The sequence below is a fragment of the Tamandua tetradactyla genome, chromosome 19, assembly GCF_023851605.1.
Source record: "Tamandua tetradactyla isolate mTamTet1 chromosome 19, mTamTet1.pri, whole genome shotgun sequence".
NCBI classification, from domain to species: domain Eukaryota; kingdom Metazoa; phylum Chordata; class Mammalia; order Pilosa; family Myrmecophagidae; genus Tamandua; species Tamandua tetradactyla.
In genome coordinates, this window is record NC_135345.1 from 57231188 (window position 1) to 57258634 (window position 27447).

Consider the following 27447-nt stretch of genomic DNA (forward strand, 5'->3'; position numbering starts at 1 on the left):
ATCAAACACAATCTTAACTGATAAATATTAAATTTTTTAACATCCTATAATAATAAATCAAATTGACTGCAGATTCCTGGTGCCAGCCCAAGCAAAAAAAAAAAAAAAAGAGAGATTGACTGCACAGTCCTTTAGAACAGTGCTTCTCAAACATTAATGTGCAAACAAATCACTTGGGAACCTTGTGAAAAATGCAAGTTCTGATTCCATAGGTCCAGACTGGGGCCTGACATTCTGTAGTTTTAACATGCTCATGTCTAATGCTGGTGATGCCGGTCCTTGGATCACACTTTTGAGTAGCAAGGATTTGGAAAATGCCAGCCCTTTTGACCAGTCTGTTTCTGTGTAGGAACCGTTCAGTTTATTTTTATTTATTTATTTTGCATGGGCAGGCACTGGGAAATGAATCAGTTTCTTTTTGATATGCTTATTATTCCATTAAAAATCTACAGAAGACTCAAGGCAGTCTTAGGCAATTAAAGTTTTTATTAAGAATATTTTCATTTCAGAGACAAAAAGCAGTTCATTTCATTTAGCAAAATAAATTTAACAGATGCATTTAAAATAAGGTAAATTCAAGACTATGGATTTTTCTTAGTTACTTGCTTTTCTGCCAGTTGTTGTTTCAGCCTTCTAGCTTAATTGGGTTCTTTCCAAGCTAATGCACCTATAGTCCAGGAAACTGCTTTATGAAATTTGAATGACTCGAATCCTCCTCTGTATTCTCACGCAATCATCCATGTATTTAAATGAAATACAGGGAAAATGACTAGGAGAATTACATTCAGAAGGAAATATTTCCCCCTCTTGGTCTAGTACTCTTTTTAACAGAGGCTTGCTTGCTCTAAAGTGGATAACTGTAAATTGTTACTGGGAGGTGATGGTCAAAAGCAAACTAGTAGTTTTCACCACCATCATCATGACCCAAAGGGAAATATGTCCATGCCACATTCCCAGCGAAGTCACCACTTTACACAGAAGCTGCACATAGCTTCCGTATTATCTTCTTTTCTGGTTATGCACATTGAAAAAAAATATAACATCGTGTTACATAGCAGGACAGCTAACAATGGAACATACAGTACTACACTGAAAAAACAAAATAGCTTGACTAAGCTAAGGAGAGAAACAGCAGATGGTTTTCATGAAAGGAAGCTGCAGATGCCCATCATCTCAGTCCGTAACAGATCCGCACTCTGAAGGCAGGCCTTCTGACCGCCGCCACTGCGCCAGGCGCTGCTTGAACCATTTCTGGAGGAAGAAAATAGGCAAAATGACCTGTCTCATACCGAAAAGCTGAAACATTCATTTCCCTTCCAAAAGGTAGTTTTTGTCGCTCAACTGGAAAGGAGGGTAACAAGGGATGTGTCAATGGGGATGGCTCTTCTCACTGAAATACCTTTTCTACCTGAGGACCATTGCACATGCTGTTTCTGATACCCAGAATGTTGACAATTTCCCTCTCATTCTTAGGTCTCTTAAATAGAGTTTTCTCAATGAAACCTTCCCTGACAGTTCTATCTAAAGTGGGGTCCCCATCCACCTTCTCATTCCCTATTTCAACATTTTGTTGTACCTTCACAGACCTTTCAGAATTTGTAATTTCTTCATTTATTTACTTGTACATTCACTTGTTAAAAATGCAATTTTATTGAGATATATTCTTTACACATCATACATTCACTTTTTAGTCTACCTTCCCCTCTAGAACGTAAGACCTGTGAAAGTAGAAACTGTAGTCATTCTATCACCATAGCATCCCTAGGTCCTACCACAAGGGTTTAATAGGGATTAGTGAATGTTTGTTGCATGAAAAAAAGAAACTGAAGTGCTTCCAGATAGCTCTTACGGCTGCTCTATCTCATTACGCACTGATTCCACCAAGGCTCTTGCTCTTCAGCAGTGCTTAGCAAGTATTTGTTAAATAAAATGAATGACTCACTATGCTCTAGACAACCTGGAGTGCTCCTTTCTCGGGAATATGTGGCATAGGCCTGAGAAGCTCTCCTGCCCTAGGGCCACTGAATGGTTGGAGAAGACAGAGTGGGTCCACCATGTTTACTCAGAATTTCCCAGCTCTGTGTGACTCAAATATTCAAACCTCATAAAAGTGACCATAGATTTAGGGAGGGGCCCAGATGGAGAAGGTCTACACATAGTATGATGTAGGATTTAAAGAAAATTTTATGGGCGGGCCATGGTGGCTCAGCAGGCAGAGTTCCTGCCTGCCATGCCGGAGACCCGGGTTCAATTCCCGGTGCCTGCCCATGTCAAAAAAAAAGAAAGGAAGAAAATTCCATTTTAGAAGGCAATGTGGTACATTCTTGATAAGTCAATGACTGTCTTCATTATGCTACTGAAAGGTTGGGGAACTTCCTAAAGAGGGCTTAAGGAGACTTATTTGGGAAACAGGGATAGGGTCTGAATCAAGACAGCCAGAGAGGAACTGGGATTTTTAGAAAACAAGTTCGAAGCAGCAAAAACATTGCTCTACAATGAAGGAATTGAGTTAGAGGGTTCTACAGGAAGTCTGGACCCCAACCCCTGTTTTCCTTCTGTATTTCCCAACCTTTCACACATCATGGCATACGATGAGAATGATACTGTTTGCATGTTACACTGGCACAAACAGGCAAGCTGCTTGGGTGAGTGACCACTGTGCAGGGGAAGGGGTGCAGGGTGGTTTGCAGTCCCAGCTCTTCACAAGAAGAAGGTATGTTATAATCAACTGGCTGTGAGGACTTGGGCATGTCCCTAAAAACAGAGTGCTAGCTAACTCAACTGCAAACGAAGAGGTAAGTTTATGGGGTCTCTGTTGACCTTTCTAGGTTTTCTAAAATTCACCAATTCTAAGAGCAAGGGCACAAGGGGACAGAAAGGAAGCACAAAGAGCACAGCTGTGAGACGCCAGATATGGGATGTGCTGATGGAGATGATGTCTAGGGGCCTCCTGACTTAGCACAGGCTGATGCCTGCCCAGATTGCCGTTCCAACCTAGGACAAATCGGGTGGGCTCTAGGGACATACTGAGAAATATCTCATCTCTTCAAAGACCTAGGGAGCTAAAAGGGAGTTGAACATAAGCTCAAGGTCTGAAGAAAGGTGAAAACCACAGAGAGAGAAGTGACTCTAGGCAATAAGACCTCAAGGAGAACGCCTATAGAGCAGCATGGCTCCGATTCCATTTATTAGTTAGTGGGGAGTTCAAGGTCACATAGTTCGATTAAATAGGGTTTCCAGGTGCTAGAGCTGAATAAATAGAGCTTTTAAGACTAATTACAATCTGGAGGATTTTCTATCAGGATTCATATAAGACAAAATGGTTGATTTGGTTTCATTCAGAACAGCGACCTACAATTTTACACTATAATGAAGCAGAATATGCATGTAGGGCAACTAAAAATAACTTCAGCGTGGAGCACATTTGTGAATGTGTGAGTTGGCATCCAAATGCTTAGAAATCAAACCCTAGAATTGGGGGGTAGTACAGAGGGAGTTCAAGAAAAGCCCAACTGTTTTCTGAAGATTTTTTTTTAATCTTCAAATATATAGTAATGTATCTAACCAATTTGCTGTCCTACAAAATCTATTAGGCACTTCTCTTGCCTTTTGTTTCTTCTCTAGAGCTGAATCATATCACATCTCACTCACATCAATACTAGTTCTCCACCTTTATTCTTCTTTTCTTTGTTTCAGTTATCCCCTGGGAAAGACATTCATCCCTGGCTTACTTATAAATGAATACCCTCGTTACCCTTACCCACTGATGGGGATTTATTTACGCTGGGTGAACAGATGATAATTAGACACTGTGACTGGAAGGGTTTGGAGCAAAATAACATTGCTACTGTGCTTTTCTCCAGTAACGAACATTTCATTCTTTTCAAGGGGAGATCTTTAGAGGTCTTTATTTCTCTGATAAAACATCCAACAGTTCAAACCCCTGAGTTCTGGGAATAGGACATCAAGAAGAGATAAATGCATGCATGATCATCATTTCTTAGTACATTTGCATCGATTTAGGAAAAGAACTAGCAAAACAACAGAAAAAGATATAGAATGTTAATATAGAGGAAAAAAATAAAAAAAAAATAATAATAGTAAAAAAAAGAAAAGGAAAAAGAAAAAGAAAAAAAAGACAAACAATCAAACAGACAGACAAAAAAAAAAAAAGAAGAGATAAAATACTGGAAACTTCTCTAAGGACCAATGCTAGCTACACTGGGCTTGAATTAGTGATAAAAGAAAAAGCCAGATCATCCCAACCTCTTAGAGGTCTCTTTTTGCAGCCCCTTCTAACAATCCCTCCAAAATGAGACACAGAGATGAGGATTCTGTAAAATTTCATCGAATCTAAATGCTGGAGATATTTAGATTATGGTCATGAAAAAAAACCTAGTCTGGGCTCTCAGCAAGAACAATTTAAAATATTACTTCTGTCTGTTAGAGCACCCTTTGCCTCACTCAGAGGACCTTGTTTTTCTGTGGAAACAGTCATGAAGAGGTCAGAAAGCCCCCTTGTCAGAGAATGTTTCATCCTCTTACTCCCCCTTGACCCTGCCAAAGCTTCAAAAGTATGACTTAATTCTAGTTAACTATCTCATGAGAACATCTCCTGCTTATTTTTATCTTCTGAATTATTACTCGTTTTAGGAAAATGAGGAATGTGATTCTGTCTCTGGAAGTGGGCAGGTCTAGGGAAGGCTGAAGAGCCAGGCACATGAGACATTGGCTTTGGTAACTCTTCCTTGGTGGAAAGGGACAACACTAATAAAGTATAGAAATGGGAAGTGCTGATACCAGATGCTGTTCATATGTAGGCCAAGCAGACTGTGGTCTCCATGGAGCTATTTAGAGGATCCCTATAAGACCTGCTATAATTAACAATTTTATTAATGCCTGAGAGTTCATGGTTGGGCATTGTACCTCCAGAAGATGCTTTAAAAAAAAATTAGATACTTTAGGAGCAAACATTTCTTGAGAACATTAAAGAGGAAACCATTCTTACCACCAGTTCACATGGGGGTGTAGAGAGGGGAAGTTGGAAGGTGAGACCCAATCCAGATGACAAAGAACGGGTATCCTGAGCTACCCAGGAAGGCTCTTTCCCTGAACTTGCTCAATTTTGCCTCTCTCTGAGCTCTGTGATCTCAGATGCTTCTCTGCATGTCTAGTGGGAACTCAAAGGGGCAAGCAGAGCTGCAGGGAGGAAGAAGGTGTGATTGCCCTGAGTGTTGGCCCCAGGGGCAGGAAGAGGAAGCCAGAGGCCTTGCTTAAGAGGCTGACTCACCTCCATACCCACTGATCTGGGGGCCAGGTCTATCACTTGAAGACAGCAGAAGAGAATTAGAAGAAGGGCTGTGTGAGAGGGGTGGGTGAACCTGCTGTACAGATAACCTGCTATATCAAACTGGCTGACCTCAAGCATAGGAAGATGCAGGTGTCTTTTTTATTTCCCTCACCTGATCTCATTTCAATTCCTTAATAGCAAGTGAATCTCAAGGAAAGTTTGAAAATAGCCTGGATGACTGTTGCTTAATGCATGGAAGTTTTTCAGGAAGAAATACAGCATAAATTGAGTTTCAGTCCTTCTCTCCCAACCCCACCCTGTTGTTTCCCTTCTCCCTCTGCAGACACAGCATCACAGCCTAGACTCTGGAGCTACACTTCCTGAGTTCAAATCTCAGCTTTGCTACCTCCTAGTTGTGTGGTTATGGGGAAGTCCTTTAACCTTTCTGTGCCTCAATTCCACTATCTGCATAATTGGGCTAATAGTACGTACCTTGCAATTTTGTTATGAGGAGTACATGAGTTAATTTTTTAGACAGTTATTGGAATAGTGCCTTGGGAAACACTGCTCTTTAGAAAGGTCAACATTCTGCTTTGCAGGTAAGAGAAATGAATGTAATTTGACCCCAGGAGAAACAGGGGCTGAGAAGGGGCTAGACCCCTGGTTGGTACTCTGCCTACAATAACTCACAGGCTTGGTTTTAAAAGATGCATTATTTTCTCTCAGTCATTCCTTATTTCTAAATATAGTGTGGGATTTTAAATGATAAAACTTCAGCAGGCTGCCTCCTCTGGAAGTTCAAAGAAATCTGAGCTATTAGACTTGGGTCACAGTAAATCGCCTTCCATTACGCTCTGGTTCTGGTTAGCCAGACAGCTGTTCCACTTGCTAAAAACAGATACGTTTGCCTTTCTTTTTGACCTATGAATGAGAGTATTCTCTCTTCAAAGTGAGTCTTACAAAGTGAGAATTAATAAAAATCATTTTGGTCTTGGGGTCCGAGGTCTCCGTTCTAGGGCCCACTGGCGCACCCTTTATCACTGAGCACAGTCTGTGGTCAGGAGAGTACAAAATGCCTGTGCTCTAACCTATAAAATCAGAAGGAAAAGAAGGTCTCAGCTTTGGCTTTAGAATAGGGATTTGAAGTGAAGTCTGCTCCTACCAAGAAGAACAAGATGAGTTCCAAGTTTTTCCAAGTATAATCATGCATAACTGTCTTTCCATGATTTAAGGGAAAATAGGTGTCAGAGCACACAGGGATAAAAAAAAAATTTTTTAAGTCAGTTTCAGGAGCCAACACTGCACCTGGGAGAGGGGGGCAGTAATAGTCATGGGCAGTCTTGCATTCTTTGCTCTAAGTAATTTTCAGGATAACATTAAAACCTGAGCTTTAAAAACCAGATAAATCACTGTGCTGAAGGGTCCATCTGCTTCCACTCCCTTCAACTGAAATGTCAGGTGTCTACTTTCGTAAGAATCTCCAGAAAAAAAGACTCTAAATCTCCAGAAAAAGACAAGGAGTCTTTTTTTAAAATTTGAATCAAATCTTCCTGGCTATAATTTTACGTCTACAAGTAAGGGGGATATCACCGCGTGATGTGGACAGAGCGTGGAGCTGGAACTTGGAGGCGGATTTCTACACGCAGCTGTACTGCGAACAACCCATCCAATCCTGGCAATTGTCTCACTCCCGTCCTCTAGGTTTCAGTTTCCACATTTGCCAAGCCTGAGGGCTGATCTTATAGATGACCGCCAACGTCCTTCAGCTCCGAAAGAGACTAGATCGAGGGCGCCAGGCGCAGAGAGCGCCAAAGGCACATCTCCCGTAGCTTTCGGTCAGCGCCCGGAGCAGACCCTGGACAGGAGAAAGCGAGACAAGAGCGGGCCAGAGACGCTGCTCCCAACACGGAGAGGGGAGAAAGCGTTTGTGCTGGGCTGTAAGGGCAAGAAGTGGAAAAGCAAAGGGAAAGCAGGGTGAAGGTTCTAAGCAGCTCCCGGGAGAACTACCGCGGGTCGGGGGTGGAGGAGCAGACAAGGCGCTGGCGGGAGAGCGAAAGCTGGGCTACCGCGGTGGGCGGGGTGCAGGGTCTGGGTTCCCGGGATCGCACTCCCGAGGTGGGGCAAGAAGTGATGAAAGATCAGGGACAGGCGCCGTAAGCCGGGAAGCGGGAGCGAAGGAGATCCCTGCGGCGGAGAGGGTGGGCGCGGGCCCGGGTCCCGGAGCAGCCGGGGTCCGCGCGCGCGGGTGCGTCCCGGGGCTCACCTGGGTCTCCTCCTCCGAAAGGCCCGCCTCGGCCGCAATGAGACACAGCGTGGCGGGGTCCGGATGCTTGTTGACCTTGTTGAAGTTGTACTCCAGGATCTCCACCTGGTCCTCACTGGGGCCGCTCGCGGTCTGAGTCGACATGGTCCTAGCGCGGCTGAACGAGAGGGAGAAGTGGCGGCAGTGATCGAGGGAACGGGAGGGCAGGACGAAAGGAACGACCAAGATCGGGGGCACCGCCGACACCCACAGTCTGAACTCACCTACAGCCGGGCGCACTCTTGGAGGGCGGGGCTGACCCCTCCTCCTGCGCTCCCACCCCGCGCGGCGCGAGGAACCGGTGGCTGCAGGAGGTGGCGGGAGCGGGGCTGGCTGCCCTCCCGCCGCCGGCTGCACTTCCCGGGATGCTCCTGAAATGCCGCTACAGCTGAGCTGCTCCTCCTCGAGCCTCCCCAGGCTTCCCCGGGAATTTTTACAGCAACCTTCCCCGGGCCCTTGGTCCTTCTTGGGGGATGGAGGGGGTGGGGGTGAGGAAGATGACGCAGCGCGCCCTCCTGGCTCTGAGGAAAGTGAGGAAGCACCGAGCCGATTTTGAGAAAACGCCTTAAAAGCTTCCTCCGGCGATGGGGAGCCAACTCCCCCAGGGACAGACTTCCTTGGGGACAGACAGATCGCGAGGGTGGGCACGCCCGAGTTCGTTGCGGGGATGCCCCACTAGTAGTGTCAGTTCTACTGCTGAAGTGGTTCAGCACTTCGAGGTCCTCGCTAGAGAGAGCTGTACACCCCCCATTTCCTTCAAAGAAATCTTACCCACGGGGCAGAAGTTACTTCTCAAAGGCTCTCCATTTTACAGAGATGGAGACAGGTTCAGGGAGGAGGGGTGATTTACCCTAGTTGTTCCTAAAGCTGAAGACAGCAACAAAAGACGTTTCTCCTGACGGCTTGCCTGGGCCACTCTTGCAATCTGCAACCTCCTGCTCCTTTCCTTCACTCCCCCAATCATTTTCTAGTTAAAGCCACTAGTCCATGGCCTCCAGTCAACTAGGGGCGGTTCCCTTCCTAGCATGGTCAGGTTAGTACATGCAGTATGCTGGAGTCCACTTCATTACCTGCCGCCCCAGGTGAGGGGAAGACTTCCAGACCCAACTGTGGAAAACCAAAGCTAACTGTCCTTTTTTTTTTTTTCATGGGCAGGCACCGGGACAGTTAACTGTCTTTTGACACATCTCCCCCTACTCCCCACCGACACACACACATACACCATAGTTGTACTAAAATTTACTAGAAAGGTGGGAAAGTGGGTCTGTGATGGTTAATTTCATAGGTCAGCTTGGCTAGGTTATGGTATCCAGTGAGCACTGGTCTGATTATTACCACCAGGGTATTTCGTGGAAGAAGTTAAATCACTACTCATTTCATCGCATCTGCGGCTGATTACATCTAGTGCCTTCAGCAACGAGAGTAGCCTCAGCCAATCATTTGAAGGCCTTAAGGTGAAACTTGAGGATTTCAGCAGTCAGAAAGTAGAATTTCTATCTCTACTTCAGCCAGTCAGCTTCTCCTTCATCAAGTTTCCAACTTAGGACCTGCCATGCAGAAAGAATTTGGACTTGCAAATCATCACAGTTGCATGAGCCAATTCCTATAAGTCTCAAATCTCTTCATAAGTACATATATATATATATATATATATATACATCCTGTCAGTTCTGTTTCATTAATTCTGATTAATGCAGGATCCATCACAAGATTTAAGGTCTCTTGTATCTCCTTACTTTAGGGCCAAACACTGCTCTAGCTGATGTTTGGGCAATACAACTTCCTCCTAAGTTCTCCAAGCAGCTAAGTTGCTTTTCTGAACCAGGGCAAAGAACATTGACAGATATGCACTCCTCCCTTCTCTCGAATTTATAGGAAGTTAGAGCCTTCAAGTTCTTGGCTGTGGATTTGATAAAGGCAGGTCAAAACTTGATGCTGCTGACAGTAAAAGACAGCATAAGTGTGGGAATCACATTGGCTTGTTGTTTTAACAAACAATTGCCAAATTATCCAGCACAACCCCGAGTAAGTTTTGATGTGGTTTGTGTCTGGGGATAAGCCACAATCCACGACTTGCCTACTTACTGTACCCAGTGCTGTTACAACCTTTTCTACTGTGACTTGCATCTTCTTTCTAAATACATGTCTTTCCCCATCCTCTAGGCAAGATAAGGAACTATCCTTACTGTAACAGGGTCTTAGACTTAAGTCAGTTGTCAAGTCACCGAAATCTCCTGTGTTTTGGGGGGATTCTGGACTCTACCACCTAAAAATCTATAGCATTGATTGATTCCTGTTGCAACACTAAGGTAGAAGAGGGTCAAGCAAGGTCAGAAAGCTTCTTCTCCTGTTGACACTGATCCCAGTCTTTCATTGACAAAGAACTTGAGGGCTGGAAAGGACCTTGGCGAATACCCCCTCTGGTCATATCCTGTTAACAGTCAAGGAGAATGAAGTACAGGAAGACTAATGTCCCCAAGGCCACTCAGGGAGCGGCTAGCACCCTACAATGGAAAGCCTCAGCTTCTGTTGCAGTCCCTTGCTCTCCTAGACACTTCTTATCAGTTAACTCTGTCTCTAGTTTGAGATAAAAATCAGTAGGGCAACAGTTTAAATGCAGGCAGAGGCTCACTGCCAGTTTGAATGGGCACGGACTTTGACACTAATTCCAGGCAAAGTCATCCACTAAAACCATCCATGACTGCTCATTTTGCCTAAATGAACACAGAAGAGGGGCAATGCTGCCTCTGATTTTCTTTCCTTCTCTAGAAAGATTCCATCTGATTCCATTTCCGCAATTATGCTGCATCTTCCATCAAATTTGTGCTGCTCCTTTGTAGAATCCCCAGTCCTTCAAAAATATGCATCAAATGCACATATTCCTAAACCGTATTCAGATTCAAGGGCTGCTATGCACGTTCCTGTTTTTTTTTTTTCTTTTTGGTCATCTGATTGCCCTTTGAAAACTCAAGGACTACTAATGTTCTTACATTTTACCAGATTTCTGTGGCTTCCTGTTACAGGACTTTGTATGAGGTTTCATGAGGGAGGTTCTGGTTTACTTTAAAGAACTCCTTGGGTTAACTGGGTGAGAGCCATTGGACTTGGTTGGCTATTAAGAAGATCTGTGGGAGGATCATTTGAAAGCACCTACTTCTCCAAGGTGCACCAAGCAAACAAACTTGACCTAGAATTTGGAGTGAATAGTCTAAGCTCTACAGTAGGATCTACCTGTTATTCTCTATAAAGCTCAGTCTCTGTTACTGCACCCTCTTTGGTTGACAAGTGTTTGCTGCTGTTTTTTCTTCTTTCTCTCTCTCATTTACAGGAAATTTATAAACCAAAGTTGTCCTAGTAACACTGGCCTTATAAAGTTTCCTAACTCAAAGAGGAAATAGTTGAGAAGTTTCTCTGAAGGTAGTCTATAAACAATTTCAGATGATAAGAACTAAAAAAAAAAAAAATTTAAAGAGATTTAAACTTTAATCTTAGCACAAGCTCTATTGGTGCCATGGTTATTAATATCTTATGAAACATTCTTCAAAGAGCAATTTGTCCTGTGGTTGTGTTTTTCTTTTGTGGTTGGGGAAGATAATGCATAAACCTTTTCAAGAAGTTAAATTAAAACTGCTGGTGTTTTTTTTTCCTATGTTGATTCCAAAGCATGAATAGAGAGTTATGCCAATCTAATAGCCCTACTTTGTTTCCTAACCCTACAGTCATTTATTTTGAAAATATCTACCTATATGAACTAGCTCACAGATAATGCTACAAACTAGTAGCCAGCAACAATTGCTTTGGTCTCATATTTAGCCTCCTGTCCTTCCTCTCCCAGCCATTCTGACCACTCTGTAGTGCCACAAATATCAAAACAAGAGAAGAAGGTTATCAGAGGCAAATATCCTTAGATATTCCTCATAAATATCCGGTCCTGCAGTGAGCTGGCCAAAAGCGAAAAAAGTTAGTAGATTACTCTTTAGAGCCTTCTTCCAGTTTTCTTTAACCTGTATTTCCTTTATGTTTACTATGAACTTCACAGAAGCAGTAAGCTCTTGAAGCATTTTATATAGTGCTAAATAAGAAAAATGATGTACTTTACCTCCCCAAGAGAAATGGTGGGTCTTTGCAGGGGGAGAGCATGTCCCCACATATCACTTACTGAACTACTCTTGAGCCAAGGGAAGGCTTAGGGGTGGGGGTGGTTGACTGGAAGGAGGGGGAAATCACCCAAGCTGTCAGGGTCTCTGACAAATAAGGAGCGGAATATTGATGTGCTTTCCCAGGCTAGCACATGGGCTGGTTAAGAAAAAAGAGAATTTTGTTATTTTCAGCTTCTTTCAAGATTTTGCAATTTAATCGTTAAAATCAACTATAAATGTTTTGGAATGCCCTCTGCCTTAAACCTTTACAGATGCATTAAAAATATCTTCTAATCATCTCAAAATGTGATTAGACAGCAGATTGAGGGAGTCTTTTAATAATATGCAGTAGAATTAAAAATTTAGATACCATGTCATTAATCTTTTGTCTATATCATCAGGACTGGGAGAAAATGACTTCAAAATTATGAATTAAGCATAGAAAAAAGGTGTTTTCTATGCTTTCAAAAATTCAGAAATAATCTTAAACTCTTTTTAAAATAAAAGGAAAAATGTATTTTTGTATCGAGGTCAGTATTTAACCAAGTCAGGTCATCAAAAGAAAACCCTGCCACCTCCATCACACGAGTTTCCAGTGGAAGATTTAGTAACCTTGAATTTGATAGTCCTGCTCTAATTCCTTCAATAATCCAGTTAGGGAAATGCTAAAATGTATAGACAACTTATATTATAGAACAAATCTGAATATCAGAATCGGAATATGACATACAGACACAGACTTCACTGCTATCTTCAGGGAAATGAAATTCTAAGTCTAAATAGAAAAATTCATTTTTAAATGCTATACTGCTTCTAATTATATATATATAGAGAAAAAAATACTGGAGGAAAATATAATGAAACACTAACAGCAGTTATATCTAGACTATGGACTATGGATGACCTAAATCTTTTTTTTCTTTATTCTTTCCTAGTTTTCCAAATTTTTTATAACGAGAATTTATTACTTTTAAATTAGAAAGTATAATTTTTTTTCTTAAAAAGAGGCATCCTTTATCAAATCAATGGTACTCCTTTGATTATTGGCACTAAATAACATTTTCAGGCAAAGTATGAGAGCTGTTCTCCATCAAGTTTACCTAGAAGATTAAGGAAGTAAATTAAACATCCCTGATTTTCTATCAGGAGATCATCAGATATCAAAAGAATATGTATAATGTACATTTAAGTTGTAAAGTGTAAATTAAATAACACTAGTGAACCTCACTCAATTTAAGAATTAAAGTGTTATCAAGTCTATTGAAGCTATCGCTATCTCTTCCCCAATCCCATCCCTTTATGACCTGCTCACAGAGGAAATCATGATTCTGAATTTTGTATTTATAATTTCTTTGCTTTCGAATTTAGTTCTATCACATATCTATGGATCTCTAAAAGACCATATATTTGCTTGTTTTATAAAAACAGTATCAGACTATATATCATTCTCCTGTGAATTGCTTTTTTTTACTCAATACTGTTTCCAAGATTCATGCACACTTCTGCATTCAAAGAAGTGCATCCATTTTCAACGCTGTTTCTCTTTTGTGAATATACCGCAATTTATCTCTTTTTCCTATCGATAGATCTTTGGGCTGTTTCCAAGTTTTTGCTTTTATGAACACTGCTTCTCTGAATATTCCTGTGTATGTCTCCTGAAGCACATTTACAAGATTTCTCTAGAGTATATACTAGGAGTAGAACTGCAGGGTCATACGTATGTGGTGTTTGGCTTTACAGCATTATGTCAAGTTATTTTCCAAAATTACATTGCTACCAGCAACACATAGCATCTTCTTTGCTCCACATCCTCATCAACACTTGTACTGTCAAACATGCTGGACTTCTCGTATTGTATTGCCAAAACTGTTATGTATTATTTTTATCCACAAATAATATCTATACCCTTCTTGAAATTATATATAATTTTGGCCTGTGCAATTTCTTGGGAATAAAAAGCTCCATATGTTTACTATATACTGTGTAAAAGAATTTCCTGATCAAGCCCAGAGGGGATTTGAAGCATTTGTTGCAAGTTTAGATTCTTGTCTCTATGCTAATTTGGTTATTTCTATCGGTCACTAGGAACAATTAAAAAAAATTATGGAAAACTAATTAAGCAGACCTTTTATCTGTATTATGCCAAAAGTGTCACTGTTTTCTCTTCTACCGAGCTCCTGGGAGTCAGAACTTGTTTCTGCCCTTTAAAAAAATGTGTTAAACACTGAACCCTATTGTAAATGAGGGACTATAATTAACAGTACAATTATAAAAATGTTCTTCCATGAATTATTACAAATGTAATAATTATTACTAATGCAACATGTTAATAATAGGGTGGTATATGAGAACTCTGTATTTTATGCATGATATCTCTGTAAACCTACAGCTTCTCTAATAAAAAAAAGTAACTATCAATTATTGGCCAAAAAAGAAGTAAATATCAAAATATCCAAATGAAAACCAAAGAGATGGTTTTATTTCTTTTATTTTTTTTTAATTTTTCTTTTTTTACTTTTCTCATTTTTTTTCTTCAAAGCGATAGTTTTAAAATGACAAAGTGAAGAACAAAGATGAAGGATGACTGAAAAAGTAAAAAAGATGGAGAATAGGCTATGGGTTTACAACAGGATATACATGCAAAATCAAATAGTGTGCTCAGATATTTAAATGGTAATATCATGGTGTGCTGAGCTCCAGTTCAAAAGCAGCTTGATATAAATTAATTTCTCTCACAATGCTTTCCTAGAAAACTGAATGGATTTAGTCTTGTTTTGCAATCAAGAAAGGCTGACTAACTTGTCTACAGCATCAGGAAAGAATCAGAATTCTACCTTTTTTTTTTGGCTTTAGCAGTAAAGGTAGGTCATGTTGTGATTTCATGAACATCAGGATTGATTTTTGCCTCCTGATATAGTCTCATGGTGTTCTACTGTGCCAGAAATTCTAAGATAACACTGAATCAACTGTTTGGAACTTTGAGCTCTAATTTTAGTCATCATCTATTACTTTAGTGAAGATTTGGGACTGGGGTCAGTCAGCCTTTCCAACTGTGGGTTAGTCCATTGCTGACCTAAGGTGGTCCCTCTAACCTCATTCTCTTAGCTCCACGGCCTTCCTGCAGACCCTCACTGCATCTCTCGGGAAAGCCTAGTGTCTGCATGACACTAAGGCACTGGAGACAACAGAATCTCCCCCTGCTGAGTTTGCTTTGGCTCCATTTTACACATGAGGAAACTGAGGCACAGATAAAGGGAGATTTGTTGAAATTTGTTCAGTAAGGTCAGAGCTCTTAACTTTTGACCCAGTATAACAGTTATGGGCACACAGAGAACAACTTGCCAATCCCCAGCAGCAAGCATGCTGTCCTCCCAGAACAGGCTGCACTGAGACTGATGAGGTAGGAGGATTAAAGATGCCAACTTACATTTTAATTCATTTTGTTCCAGCTGGTTTCCCATAGCCATATCATCCCAAGCACTTCTTATTCCCACAAGTTTTATCAGGCAAAGATGTCATCACGTTTAGTGTATGATGTTTCAGCCCTACTCTAGATTTGCACGTCTCTTGGTAGTTAGACTGTGGCTTGAAAATATGAAATGCTGTTGACCTTCCTTTATTTTAAATCATCACACATCTGACGTGTGCTTTCAAATATGCTCCGTGCAGTTGTTAGCTCAACTTATTATTTTCCAGGTGCTCTTCTTTAGGTTAGCTTTCATCTCGCATTAGAAACCCCTCAGAAACCCAGCAGAATGAAGAACAAAATGAAATTTAAGCTACAATCTTAAAAAGGTCAAATAATTGGCAGCCCTGAGAATTAATCATTTGAAACGTTATTCAGCTTTGCTGAGCCTCCACTTCTCTCATGTGGAATAGGGGAATTACAAAACATGACTTTTTCCAGTTCACAGCTTTGTTGTAAGGTTCGTGTGACATTACTAGAGTGAATGTATTTATAAACTGTAAAGTGCTGTTCTTATGGAAGATATTATTCTTCAAATGGCAGTGAGTTAGTAACTGGAAGGCAATCTCTTGGGTGGCGAACTAGTAAAAACTGTTTATAAGTTTCACTCTTTGTGGTTTACAATTTCCTTTTTATCTTTCTGAAATGGTACAGCACATTCGCTGAAGTCAGAACTTTTTTTCACTAATTAAATGCTATATATGTGGTATCATCATAAGCTGTATCCCTGAATGGAACTTCCTAAGACTGACAAAGTGTGTGTAGGTGGGGGGAGGGGTTGGGAGGGGATTCCACATCATAAGCATGTTTTCTCATTAGACCCTTCTATGATGTGCCCTGGTTTGAGCTTAGTTGTTGGTGCTATTTTCATAAAAATAATGGTTTCTCTGCTTCTTTCTCATTACCACTCCCCAGTTTCTTCTTTCCCCTTAACTATTAATTAGGAGGCATTAATGGGATAGGAGATGAGTAATGAGAAAGTTGATAATAAGCAGGAACAAACATACTATGAATTGGTAAATAGATTTTTAAAGGTTATCTTGGCCTATGAGAGTAATGACCAAATTGAAATTGTTTTCAAGTAATTTGTTCATGGGCCTGTCTTCTCCCACTAAATTATATGTTCTCCTGTGGAGGGGGACGTGTCATCTCTTGTACATTAATATCTCCCCAGCATGCATTTGGAGTGTCTGGCATATAAATGGTATTCGTTAGATATCTATTGAAATGAATGGAACCAGTGGCATTTGGTATAACTTGATTTAGGACATAACTTAGGAAAAAGGTGCTCTGTGTTTTCAGCAACCAGGCGGAGGCATATTCCAAGACCAAAACAGGTAAAATTAGAAAAAACAATTTTCTAGCCTTCTGATATGCTTTGGTCCTCACTGCCCCAAACAACACAGAGTTGATTCCAATTACTGAATCACATATAGAAATATACCCCCGTTATTATAACAACAAAACATATTTATTGTTGTGTGCCAAGCACTGTTATATTGCTTTAGATGCATTAACTCATGGAATCATCAAAGGAACAGCCATACTGTGTGGCAGGCACTCTTACACACATGGAAACTGATATAAATGGACACTTAAATGCTTTTTCCAAGGAGATTTTCCAAGGAATCACAGATCTAGTAAGTTGCAGAAAAGAAACCCTGGCATCTGAATCTATGTCTTCACTAACCTTATTTCCTCTTTGCACTGAGTAGTTATGTAAACAGAAAAGCCTTGAAAGGTGGTTGTGAAAAGGGAGCGACACCTGGGACAGGTCTGAGGCTGTGCCCTGTGTCTGTTGTGACTCCTCTGTGGAGTGTGACAAGTCTGACAGCAGGGCTTCCTTCCCCGCAGCATGTTCTCCACCTTGGTGGCCAGAGATAGCTCTGACCCAGCTCAACGGATTGGCCGGTGATGTCAGTTGTACCACAAGCACCACCAGCCAAGCAGGCTTTCTTTCCCCGCATGCTCTTCTTTGATTGGTACAGATATAATTGGAAGATGACATTGCATGAATCATGTAGTTTACAAATGAGAACAATGTCCAGCATCTGACAGAATGGAACAGAAAGTTTACTTTCAAATAGACCAGCTGGATCTTAGTGACTATTGCTATTACTTAATCCCTAGATGCCCAGAGTGTTGCTGAATTGATTAGGGACAATCTTGAAACGTTGGAACTAGTGCCTCAGTGATCCAGACTTTTTGCAGCCACTCTCAGAAAACAGCAAGCTATGAAAAGTTATTGGAGGGAGGGTATCTGTGCCTGACTTCCATCAGTGAATCAATCATTAATTAGGCCTAATCATAAAATTCTTTATATCTACACTGAGTTCTTTTCATGGTTAGCCCAACTCATGTTCTAATCCAAAGCCTGATATATAGAAAAATGGAGAAATAGTGAAAGCAATAATAAAATTTTGGATTTTCTCTTTGAGTGTGCTGTGAAATAAGTGGAATATTCAGACTGCTTTCTTAGAAACAAAAGGTTTAAGGAAAGAGGCCAATCCCATTTCCATAACCTCCATATGGGAAATCTTTATTTTGTAAATAGAATGCTTTTCCAAAAGTGCGTCTCTACAATGACTGTTATGAATTCAGAAAAAGATTTCTCTAGAAACATAACTTGTAGATAGAATACCAAAGAAGGGGTATAATGAAAATGCTTTATGTTTGTAACTGAAAATAACATACTATTGAGATATTGTAGTAAACTTTAATAAGAAATCATTTCTTTATTTTGAAAGCAGATGCTAAAGACAAAGCAGTTTTACTTAGAATTGGGCTTAGATAAATGAGGTTTTGGTGTAGATACTAATAGGGCTTTCTGGGAACTTCTGAGGATCTTAGGGGGTTATAGCACAACTCTGAGTATCCCAAGTAGCACATTATTAGATGCTTAGTGAACATTTTTTTAATGAATATTAGTTGAAAATTATTTTCATTTAAAGAAATATTTTCCTTTATCTTGATATAAAAGCATAATAATTAAGGCTGCATTTGCTTCATAGATGAAATAGAGGTAGAAAAGGGAGATCCCCACTCTGATCACTGTCTCACATCCTTTCACTCAAGGGACAAGGAATTAGGAAAGATTTGTGCTTTGTACTCCCTGAGTTAGCCACTATGTGGTGCTGTCAGGCTAGAACAGCTTAGTTGCTGGCCAGAGGTCCTGGCAGTTGGGACAAAAGAGAAGCAGATGTAAGGTGCTTTTAAACACATAGCATTAGTTACAGAGGGAATAATGGATACATTATATGTAGGGAATACTTTTTGTTGTAAAATATAACATATGTACAAAGCAAAGAAAGAAAAAAACACTAATTTTCAAAGCACACTTCAACAAGTGGTTACAGAACAGAGTATGTCATGAGCTACCATTCCACCATCTCAGGTTTTTCCTTCTAGTTGCTGCTAAACAATGGAAGCTAGAAAGAATATTAATATAGTGGTTCAGCAGTCATACTCATTTGCCAGATCCTATTCTCTGTTATACCTTCTCCTTTGATCCTTCTCCCAACTTATAGGGATCTTTGGTCAATACCCCTTCTGACTTTTTCATGTTGAGAAGGGATGTCAACACTAAAGGATAGGGGGATGTAATTAATTGATAATCTTGGAGAGGCCGGTCCCTAAGTTTCAGGATTTATCTGACCTAGGAACCCTCCAGGAATTAGAGGTTCCGAGATGACAAATCTAGTGCATGAAACTTTTATAGAGTTTCAGTTTGCGCCTTAGGTGTTCTTTTTTTTCTCTTTATTTTTTTAATTGAGATATACTATATATTCACATACCTTGTAATCATCCGAAGTGCACAATCACTGGCTCACAATGTCATCGTATAGCTATGCATTTATCATCACAATCAACCTTTTTTTTCTTTTTTGTGAAAAATAACATATATACAAAAAAGCAATAAATTTCAAAGCACATCACAACAATTAGTTGTAGAACAGATTTCAGAGTTTGGTATGGGTTACAATTCCACAATTTTAGGATTTGCCTCTGGCTACTCTAAGATACTAGAGACTAAAAGAAATATCACTATAATGACTCAGCAATCATACTCATTTGTTAAACCTTTCCTTCTCTATATCCTAGGTGTTCTTAAGAGTCAATAGGAGTGATATTGATCGGGGTTTAGCACACCATGGCAATTAGCATTATTATTATATAACTGAAGCTTGCATAAGAGTTAAGTACTCGTTAATGAATAAAAATATTAAACTGGCATGGAGTAATAGAAAGTGCACCAGATAAGGTGTCAGACATGGATTTCAATTTAAACTCTTCCATTTAATAGTTACATGACCCTAGCTGGGTCATTTAATTTCTTGGAAACTTAGTTCTCTTTTCTGTAAAATGTGGCTAAAAACTTCTTCCTTGCCTATTTACTCCAGTTGTGATCCAGTAAGATGATGCTTATGAAATAACTTAGAACACTGTAAAATACATACACCTTGTTATTGTTTCTTAGTCCCCAAAAATAGAGGTTCTGTGCCAGATGACTTCTGAGATCTTTTCTCTTCTAAAATTCTGATGATTTCAGTGGTCTGAGTTTTAAATTATCCTCATTTTATTCTTTATCAACCATTTACTAATGTCAATGATCCGAGAATGGGTAGTACAGAGGTCTGTTCTGGGCTCAGTCACTGGTTTGCTGAGTAATTTGTGCCTATTTCCTACCTAAAAAGAGAACTGAAGAGCCTGTGAAACATTTTGAACCAAGGTGCTTTTTAATATTCAGCCTCTAAAGTGTCAGTGGCTGAGAGATTTCAAACAGAGTGGAGAGATTTATCTTGGAGGTTATTCTTACGCATTATATAGATATCCCCTTTTTAGTTTACAGTGTACTAGGGTGGCTAGAGGGAAGTGCCTGAAACTGGATAGCTGTGTTCTGGTAGCCTTGATTCTTGAAAATGATTGTATAATGATAAAGCTTTCACCATGTGACTGTGTGTTTGTGAAAAACTTGTGTCTGATGCTCCTTTTATCTATGGTATGGACAGGTAGGTAAAAAATATGGATAAGAAATAAACAAAAAATAGGGGGAACAAAGGTTAAAATAAATTGAGTAGATTGAAAAAAAATATTCATCCTCTACTGCCTGTCAAATGAGGGTGATCATATAATTTGTCATCTAAACTGGAACACTTAAGAGTAAATGGGGTGCTATAAATAATTGCACCAGAACAACAGGTATAAATCAGAAGTGTCCCAGGCAAATTTGGGCATCTGGTCACCTTATTACATGAAAAACGTTAAACTTTTCCCTTAGGTAGGGGATAGTAAAAATACTCCTACTGAATTCAGGTATCTCTCCTGCTGATATGGATTAGCAAGATAAAAGTCTGTTAGGATCTTAGAGGACAGAACCACAAACACATAACAGTAGTGAAAAGGAGACTTTCTTTTACTCTTAAGAAAGTATACTGCTGTGATTCTGTGCTTAAAGGTAAGAGAATACAGTATAGTTTCAAATTTCCTGAACTTTCATTTTTTATTGCAGTTTGAATACATACAGAGTAGAAATTTATCTGGCAGAATGAGTAATGCTTGGGTCTCTGCCTGCTTTGGGTATTGCTAGTGTGGTTGCATTGATGTTTGGTAAGTGTGAATATCCATTATATCTCAGAGTTCAGTCCCATGGCCAAATATAAACAGAGGAACAAAAACAGCTTGTCCTAGAGATTTCTACAGAGCACAGCCATGTGCTTAAGGCTTTTCAAACCAAATATTACAGGAGGAGTGAGACTTGTGAAGTAAATTGAATTATTTCCTCTTAGAATGTCTGATGCCCTAACAATCTAGAATTTAGATAAACAGATTTCCACTATTAGGGAAATTTTCAATATTTTCTAAAGAGAATCATTAAATCAGAAAAGAAGTTTGCATTACTAAGCTTGGAAGCAAATGACAAAAAGATCAACTTTCTAAAGTATTCATAGAGAAGAAAATAGCATGGATAATTTAAAATGGCAGAGAATAAATATTCTTTATGCTTTTGAACCTTTATTAATTTTAGTTTGCCCACCCAGGTTCCTAATTTTGCTTTGTTTAGAGAGCATTACAAATTAATTACATCAATAGACTGCAAGGTAGGAAGTGTATGAGTTTATTGCAAGGATGAAGAGCTCAAAAACTTAAATGCTGATGATAGAAATCTGCCTGGTTTTTAAAAAATCTGCTACAAATAAGCCACATCTACATCTACAGATAACTGAGAATAGCTGTCTAGTCCCTAAAGAAGCAATAACAAAAAAGAATGTTAAAAATAAGAGTTTCTGAAAATGTTCTCATTCTCAGTACCTGACTCTTGAAAAAAAGCTGTTCATTGGTAATTTGGGGACTGGGCATCATGATTTAGTTCTTGGAAAATGTATGATGATTCTACTATATTTTTTTCTAAGCCCAAGTTACATAGGTAAGGGGCCTTGGCTAGGGACCTGCCTGGTGTGGCATATGCATGTTCAGTAGGTACTTTAGGCTACCTGTTCTCATGGATTAACATTGTAACCTGCCTAATGCAAGCAGGCATAACTTTCCCAGGTTGATTTTGCATTTTTTTTTTGAGTCTAGAAGAGATTTTTTGGAAAGAATAGAATTCTCTCTTTGCACAAATATACTTTAATCAATTATTATTTTTGATGTTCCAACTGCCGTTCTTATGACTGTAATGAGGTAGTTGATAAAATGATACACATACCTGCTATCTGGCAGAGCTCTGAATTCTGTCAAAGTCCAACTAGCATGCTGCTTGTTGCCACGCTATTCAGTGATATGCGCTTCACTTCCCCACCCCCAATTTAGTTGTTTTTATGAACAGGTGTTCAGCTAATGGGGCAGAGTGCAGCTTTGACCCTCTCATTAAAGGGACTAAGTAATTGAAGGGGACAGATACACCAGAAAGTCCAGCTGAGGAGATAGCTCTGACCCTAGAGTAAATTATTTCTCTGATCATCAGAAATTATTATGTTGCAAAAAGAGATTGGTTTAAGCTTCAGAAGACCCACACTTTCCTGGTGCTGTTATTTTCTCTCCAAGTGACTTTGGGCAAATCACTTAGTTGCCTTGAACTTCCATTTTTTCATCTACAACTGAAGCCCTATTCTATCCATCTATCTCACAGGGCTGTTGCTAAGATTTAATGAGATGCATTATGTTTATGAATACCCTGTTAATTATAAAGCACTATATAAATACAAGGTATTAATTAAATTAGTGACTCAGTAGATAATGGTGGGCAACTGAATGACATCAGGTTTCACAATTACTAAAATGGCAAAACATTTTAGAAACTTCACTCAACTTCATGACTAATCAGAGATCTTAGAATATTCCAGGCAATCAATGACCTATATAGAGAAATGAAAGCTTCTAGAAATGACTAGCTTGTGTTTTAAGAAAGTGGCCTTGTGAAGCGAAATCACTGAAGATTACCCAGTCTAAATTCCCTAAAATTATTCCAGTCACCCAATCTTTTGTAAAGATATAAGGAACCCAGAGAATCCAATGTTTGAAATACTAGACCAAAAATTATGAAATCATGTGTCTCCAGTGCTCATGGCCAATTCAATAGTCTATGTTACTTAAAGAAAACATGAGCCATCTAGCCTGCCTCTTTCCCTTCCTATGTCTCCCACCCACCAGATCTAAAGGGCAGTAGAGTACACATATGAGGACATTTATTGCAGCATCATTTGTGAGAATAGGAGGCAACACAGATGTCTAACACTAGAGGATTGGATAAGTAAAGAGTTGTATGGATGTTTAGTTAGTGGGAATATTATATCTTAAACAGAGTGTAATCCAGTGATTAAATATAAACACAAGAACACAAAGATGTAATCAGCAATATAAGTAGAGTTTAAAACATAAAATATTTAGTAAAAAAAGAGAGAGAGAAATAGTAAAAGATGTAAAATCCAAGAAGGGATCTTGTGTGCATGACAAATTAAGAACTAGGTTAACTCAACGTGAGCCTCAGATGGGAAAAAAAAAAACTTTTAAAAGTGAAAATTAGAATGATGGACTGTCCTTTCACAGCCTGCTGGTATAATTCCTTCCATTGTATTTTTTGCATAATGAAAGAATTCTTCATGACTCATTTAAAATCCTTCATGCTGCAGCCTATATCGATCCCTAGCCTTTTTTGTTTTTTTCCTCAAAAACAAGATGAAAAGCTGTCTTTTTCTTCCATGACTACCTGCTTCGCTTTTGAACACATCATTAAATAGCTTTTACACATTCTCTTGCCCAAGTTTAATACCATGAGGTCTTTTTGCCACTCTTTTAGATCTGACTTTACTGTTGTTTGATAGGCTTGGAGACTCCTTTGAAAGTCCAAGGACATTCACCCCTTTGAAATTGTGGAACCCTGGGTGAGGTACAACGTGCTAGTGAAGGGGAGAAGGGAGACGGCGTCAGGCTTTCTTTACTCTTGCTCCATAAATCCTAGTTCTAGCCATTGCCAAAACATCTTGTTTCCTTCTCAGGAAGAGTCTGAAAAATTCATAATAATATGAAAGACACTTTCAGGCATAAGTTATTGACTTAAAGTTTTTTTACAAAACAGATTTTACTCCTGGACACCAGTAAACAAGAAGTTTGGAAAGGGCTGAGGGGATACAAGAGGTAGAGAAGATTGTTTATGTAGATTTCCTTAGGGAGAAACCACACAGGAAGGAAATGAAAATACATCAACAAAGACCAGTCTAAGCGGATCTGTCACAGGAAACTTCTATGGTGATCTGATAGAATGAGCGCCCTTAGTTTACTCCCCAGTATATGCTAGGAGGTTGGAACTGATCAATGTCTGCCTTAGTCTTCTTTTTTTCTATTTTGCCTTAAACATACAAGGACAGAGTAGTTTACTCATGAAAGATCTGGCAGAGTTTTCATGTTTGGTCGCATTTGATCAAAACCACCAGAATTGCATGTGGGAATGGATAAAAACTTCCCTACTTTTAACAGAGTGTCTATCACTGCCCAAACATAGCCACAAATTACAAGAGCCTGAAGCAAATATAAGAGCCATTTGACCTTGTAATGAACAACTCCTTGAGCCCCCAGCATTACACTGAACTTCTTTTGGTAAGCCACATAAAAGCGAAATAGTTCTTCGACTGGGCAGTATGGACACGATACCTCCCAAAGGGGGACCCGAGACAAGGGGGAAGTAAATGTCTTGGCACAGAAGCCAGAATGAGGCATAGGGTGGCCTGGGATCCAAAGCCAGCTCAGCCACGAACTAACTGTAAGCTTTCAGGTAACCCCTTTACTCTCCTATACCCTCATCTGTCACATTCATGGGGTGATTGATTGCATAGCTCAGTGCTCCAGCCAGGTACCTTTGAAAGTGGAAGGTGCTATTAATAATCCTACTGGGTGACTAATCTTTGGGGCCCCTGCTGTAAACTCCATCACGGCTGAGTTAGTGCTAAAAAGAGGACCCGGGTTTGAGACTCTCAGACGTGGACGTGGACTCTGCCCCCAGGCTGAGCTGTCTTCTCCTGGGACTTGTCTACACTGGTGAGTTCCGTAGAAGATTGCTCGGTGTACTGCTAGAAAGTAGGTGCAGGCACTCTCTCCGCTGATGAAAAACGACAGCCTGAGGTGCCCTTGGTGCGCGTACACTCCCAAAGCTGTGACTGTTTCGAGTGGACAGTATTGGGCCCCAGAAAGGCAGGGGTGGCCGAGCACGCCAGGACCAGGATGAGAGTAGGTGAGTCCTCTCTGTTCACAGTCACAGGCTTGTGGGCATCCCAGTCAAACCTATTCCCCGCAGTCACGCCCCAGCTGAGTGGACAGAATAGGCATGATCCAGGACAGGGGCAGCCCCTCGGGAGCCTCGCTTGTTGGTTTTTAAATCGGCAGGTGAATAGTTTGTCAACCCCTGCAAGCCACCATTTCATTATTTTGCCAACAATTTCATCTTTGCTTAGTCTTGTCCACCCTCCCCATTTAACTGGCTTTTTAAAATTTTGAAGAAGCCAACAACAACAAGGAAAAAAAAATAGCATGGGGTTACATCATGACACAGACTTTTAAAAATGTCCAAGAAATCCTTTTAACTTAGCCATTCCACACGGAGAGATTTCGGAAACAAAGATGAGGGGAACAGTCCAAAGAAAAGTCATCCAAAGAAGGAAGAAATTCTGTCACTTTTATAGCAGCACCCCCCCCCCCTTTTTTTTTTCAGCAGCACAAACCTCATTTTCAAAAACTACCTCAGGAACTGACCAGCAGCAAAGAGAAACAAACCAGCCCTGGCTGCCATCCTGCCTCCAGCCGCCTTCCCCTTTCGCCAGAGTTTGAGTCCCAAGTTCAGTATGGCACTCACCGTCACCTGCCAGACCTGGCCTCCGCTCCTCACTGCTGCTCTCCTTCCCGGTCCCGCGGGGTGCCCTCTGGCTGCCCAGCTGCGGGGGGGGGGGGGGGGGCTGTGGGGATGGGGAGGAGGGGCTCCCCACTGCCTGCCCCTCCCAGGGAGCTGGCCCGGCAGGCGCGGTTATTTACACACCCTGCCACGCCCCTCGACAGAGGCAAGTCCCGCCACAGGCGACTGTCACTTGCTGACAGTGATCTCGCTTGCTTGCTGTGATCTTGCTTTCTCATATGCAACAAAAGGGTTGTAATGCATCCGGAGTCGCAAGGACTAGGGGACCCTTTGCCCCAAGCTTCAGGACTGGGTTCCCAAGGGGGGAGGACCCCACTGCTAAGGCTGAGCGAACTGCTTTGCCAGTGCTCCTGCTCCAGAGAAGGAACCAGCTAATATTGATGAAGCACCGTGAGTAGAATTTCCTGGCACTTTATGTTTTCTGTGCTCATTTTTCAGAAAGGTGAGTGGCAGGCAGCCACCTCTGAGGGGGGAGGGATGCATTTAACAAAGCGGACACTAATTCACAAAAGAAATCTGTCAGGACCCAGTCTGTGGGTGGTTGCCTACAGGAAATGATTTGAACAATTCTACTGAAAAACCCCAATCGTGATATATTTTCCCCACCACGTTGCTTGGAATTCTGGCCAGTAGGTATACATTTTGCCTAAATCTTTGATTCTCCTGATTCCTCTGTTTTAAAATTCAATAGGTAATTATATGTGTATAATATTTCAAAGGACTCCCTTTGTGCATTATCTTGCTGTGACTTATTCAATATCTCAGGAAGGGGCACAGCTCACTCAGCAATCATTGACTGTGAGCATAAATTGAGTTTTTCAGAGATGGCTAAGCAAAGCCTGAGAGAATGAGATCCCCCGAGATGGCCCAGTTGGTCGGAGGAGAGATGGGAAACAATCTAAAGCATGGCCAGCAGGCCAGGGGAGCTGCTGAAGGGCTGTGGTCCTACACCCACCCGTGCACCCCCACCTGCACCCACACAGGAGCTGAGGGTGAGGAGGTGAGAAACCAGAAGGGGGGGGAGTTACAGAGACTAACATCACCCTCTCATGCTTTTGACCCAGGCTGGTGCTGTCGTGCCAAATACTCCGATCCAGTGCCGAGAGCTCATGATATTTCCTGAAAGAACAACTTGGCTGTCCCCCAGAGCAGAGTGCTTGGTCTGCCTGCCGTGATTCTTTTTGATAATTATAATCCTCTTGCTTATGCTAGAAATTATGCAAGGAACAAAAGGAAGCTTCTGTTTTGAAACATCCCTTCTCAGGGTAGCACCATTCTTAAATAATGCACCTTTGAGTGCTCTGAGTAATTCCTCCAGCTTGCTGCCCTGGAGCATGTCTGTGCTCCAAAAATTCGCTTGAGACCCCTATTCTGGCTAGAGTTAGAAGTCTCATTGTCAGAACCAAGAAGCGACGGCCTCGGGGTCCCTCTTCCTCTGAGCTCCTGGATGCATATATTCCCTGCACCTCCCACCTGCCTCCTGCCCTGTGACCTACATCTTCGGCTGAGACACGGTGGCCCTGTGGCCAGAGGCAGAGTATACCCACTCTCTGGGCCTCACTATTCTCATCTGCCAAGTGAGGGCTTTGGTTTTCACTGGGGAAAAAAAAGCAAAAACATCCAGAGATTCTGATGCGCCTAGCCTCGGCTGGGACCCAGTGACAGGACTGGTGTTTTTTTTCAAATATTCTCCAGTTTGGACAATTACTGGGTTAGATGATTTCCAGGGACTCTTCCAATTTAAAGAAGTCAATGATCCTGTTTGTCTGTGTTTCCTGCACTTTATTTACATTTCTTTTTCTGAAAACACACATCTTTTATTTTTAGCATGTAGCATAAGCTGATTTTTTG

General features: G+C 40.9%; 1 protein-coding gene across 4 annotated transcripts in view; it reads right to left on the minus strand.

The window, feature by feature from the left end:
* Window positions 1-466: 466 nt before the first annotated feature.
* Window positions 467-27447, minus strand: part of HOPX (HOP homeobox) — a 29231-nt gene continuing 2250 nt past the window's right edge. For 2 of the 4 annotated variants that reach the window (XM_077136933.1, XM_077136931.1), the window contains exons 2-3: window positions 7554-7710; window positions 467-1251 (exon numbers count right to left, since the gene is read on the minus strand). In XM_077136933.1, coding sequence (XP_076993048.1) covers window positions 1174-1251; window positions 7554-7697 — 222 coding nt within the window. In that variant the 5' untranslated portion in view covers window positions 7698-7710 and the 3' untranslated portion in view covers window positions 467-1173. Of the gene's footprint in view, window positions 1252-7553; window positions 7711-7816; window positions 7938-25539; window positions 25673-27447 lie in introns of those variants that run through there. The other 2 variants (XM_077136930.1, XM_077136934.1) reach the window with 2 other exon arrangements.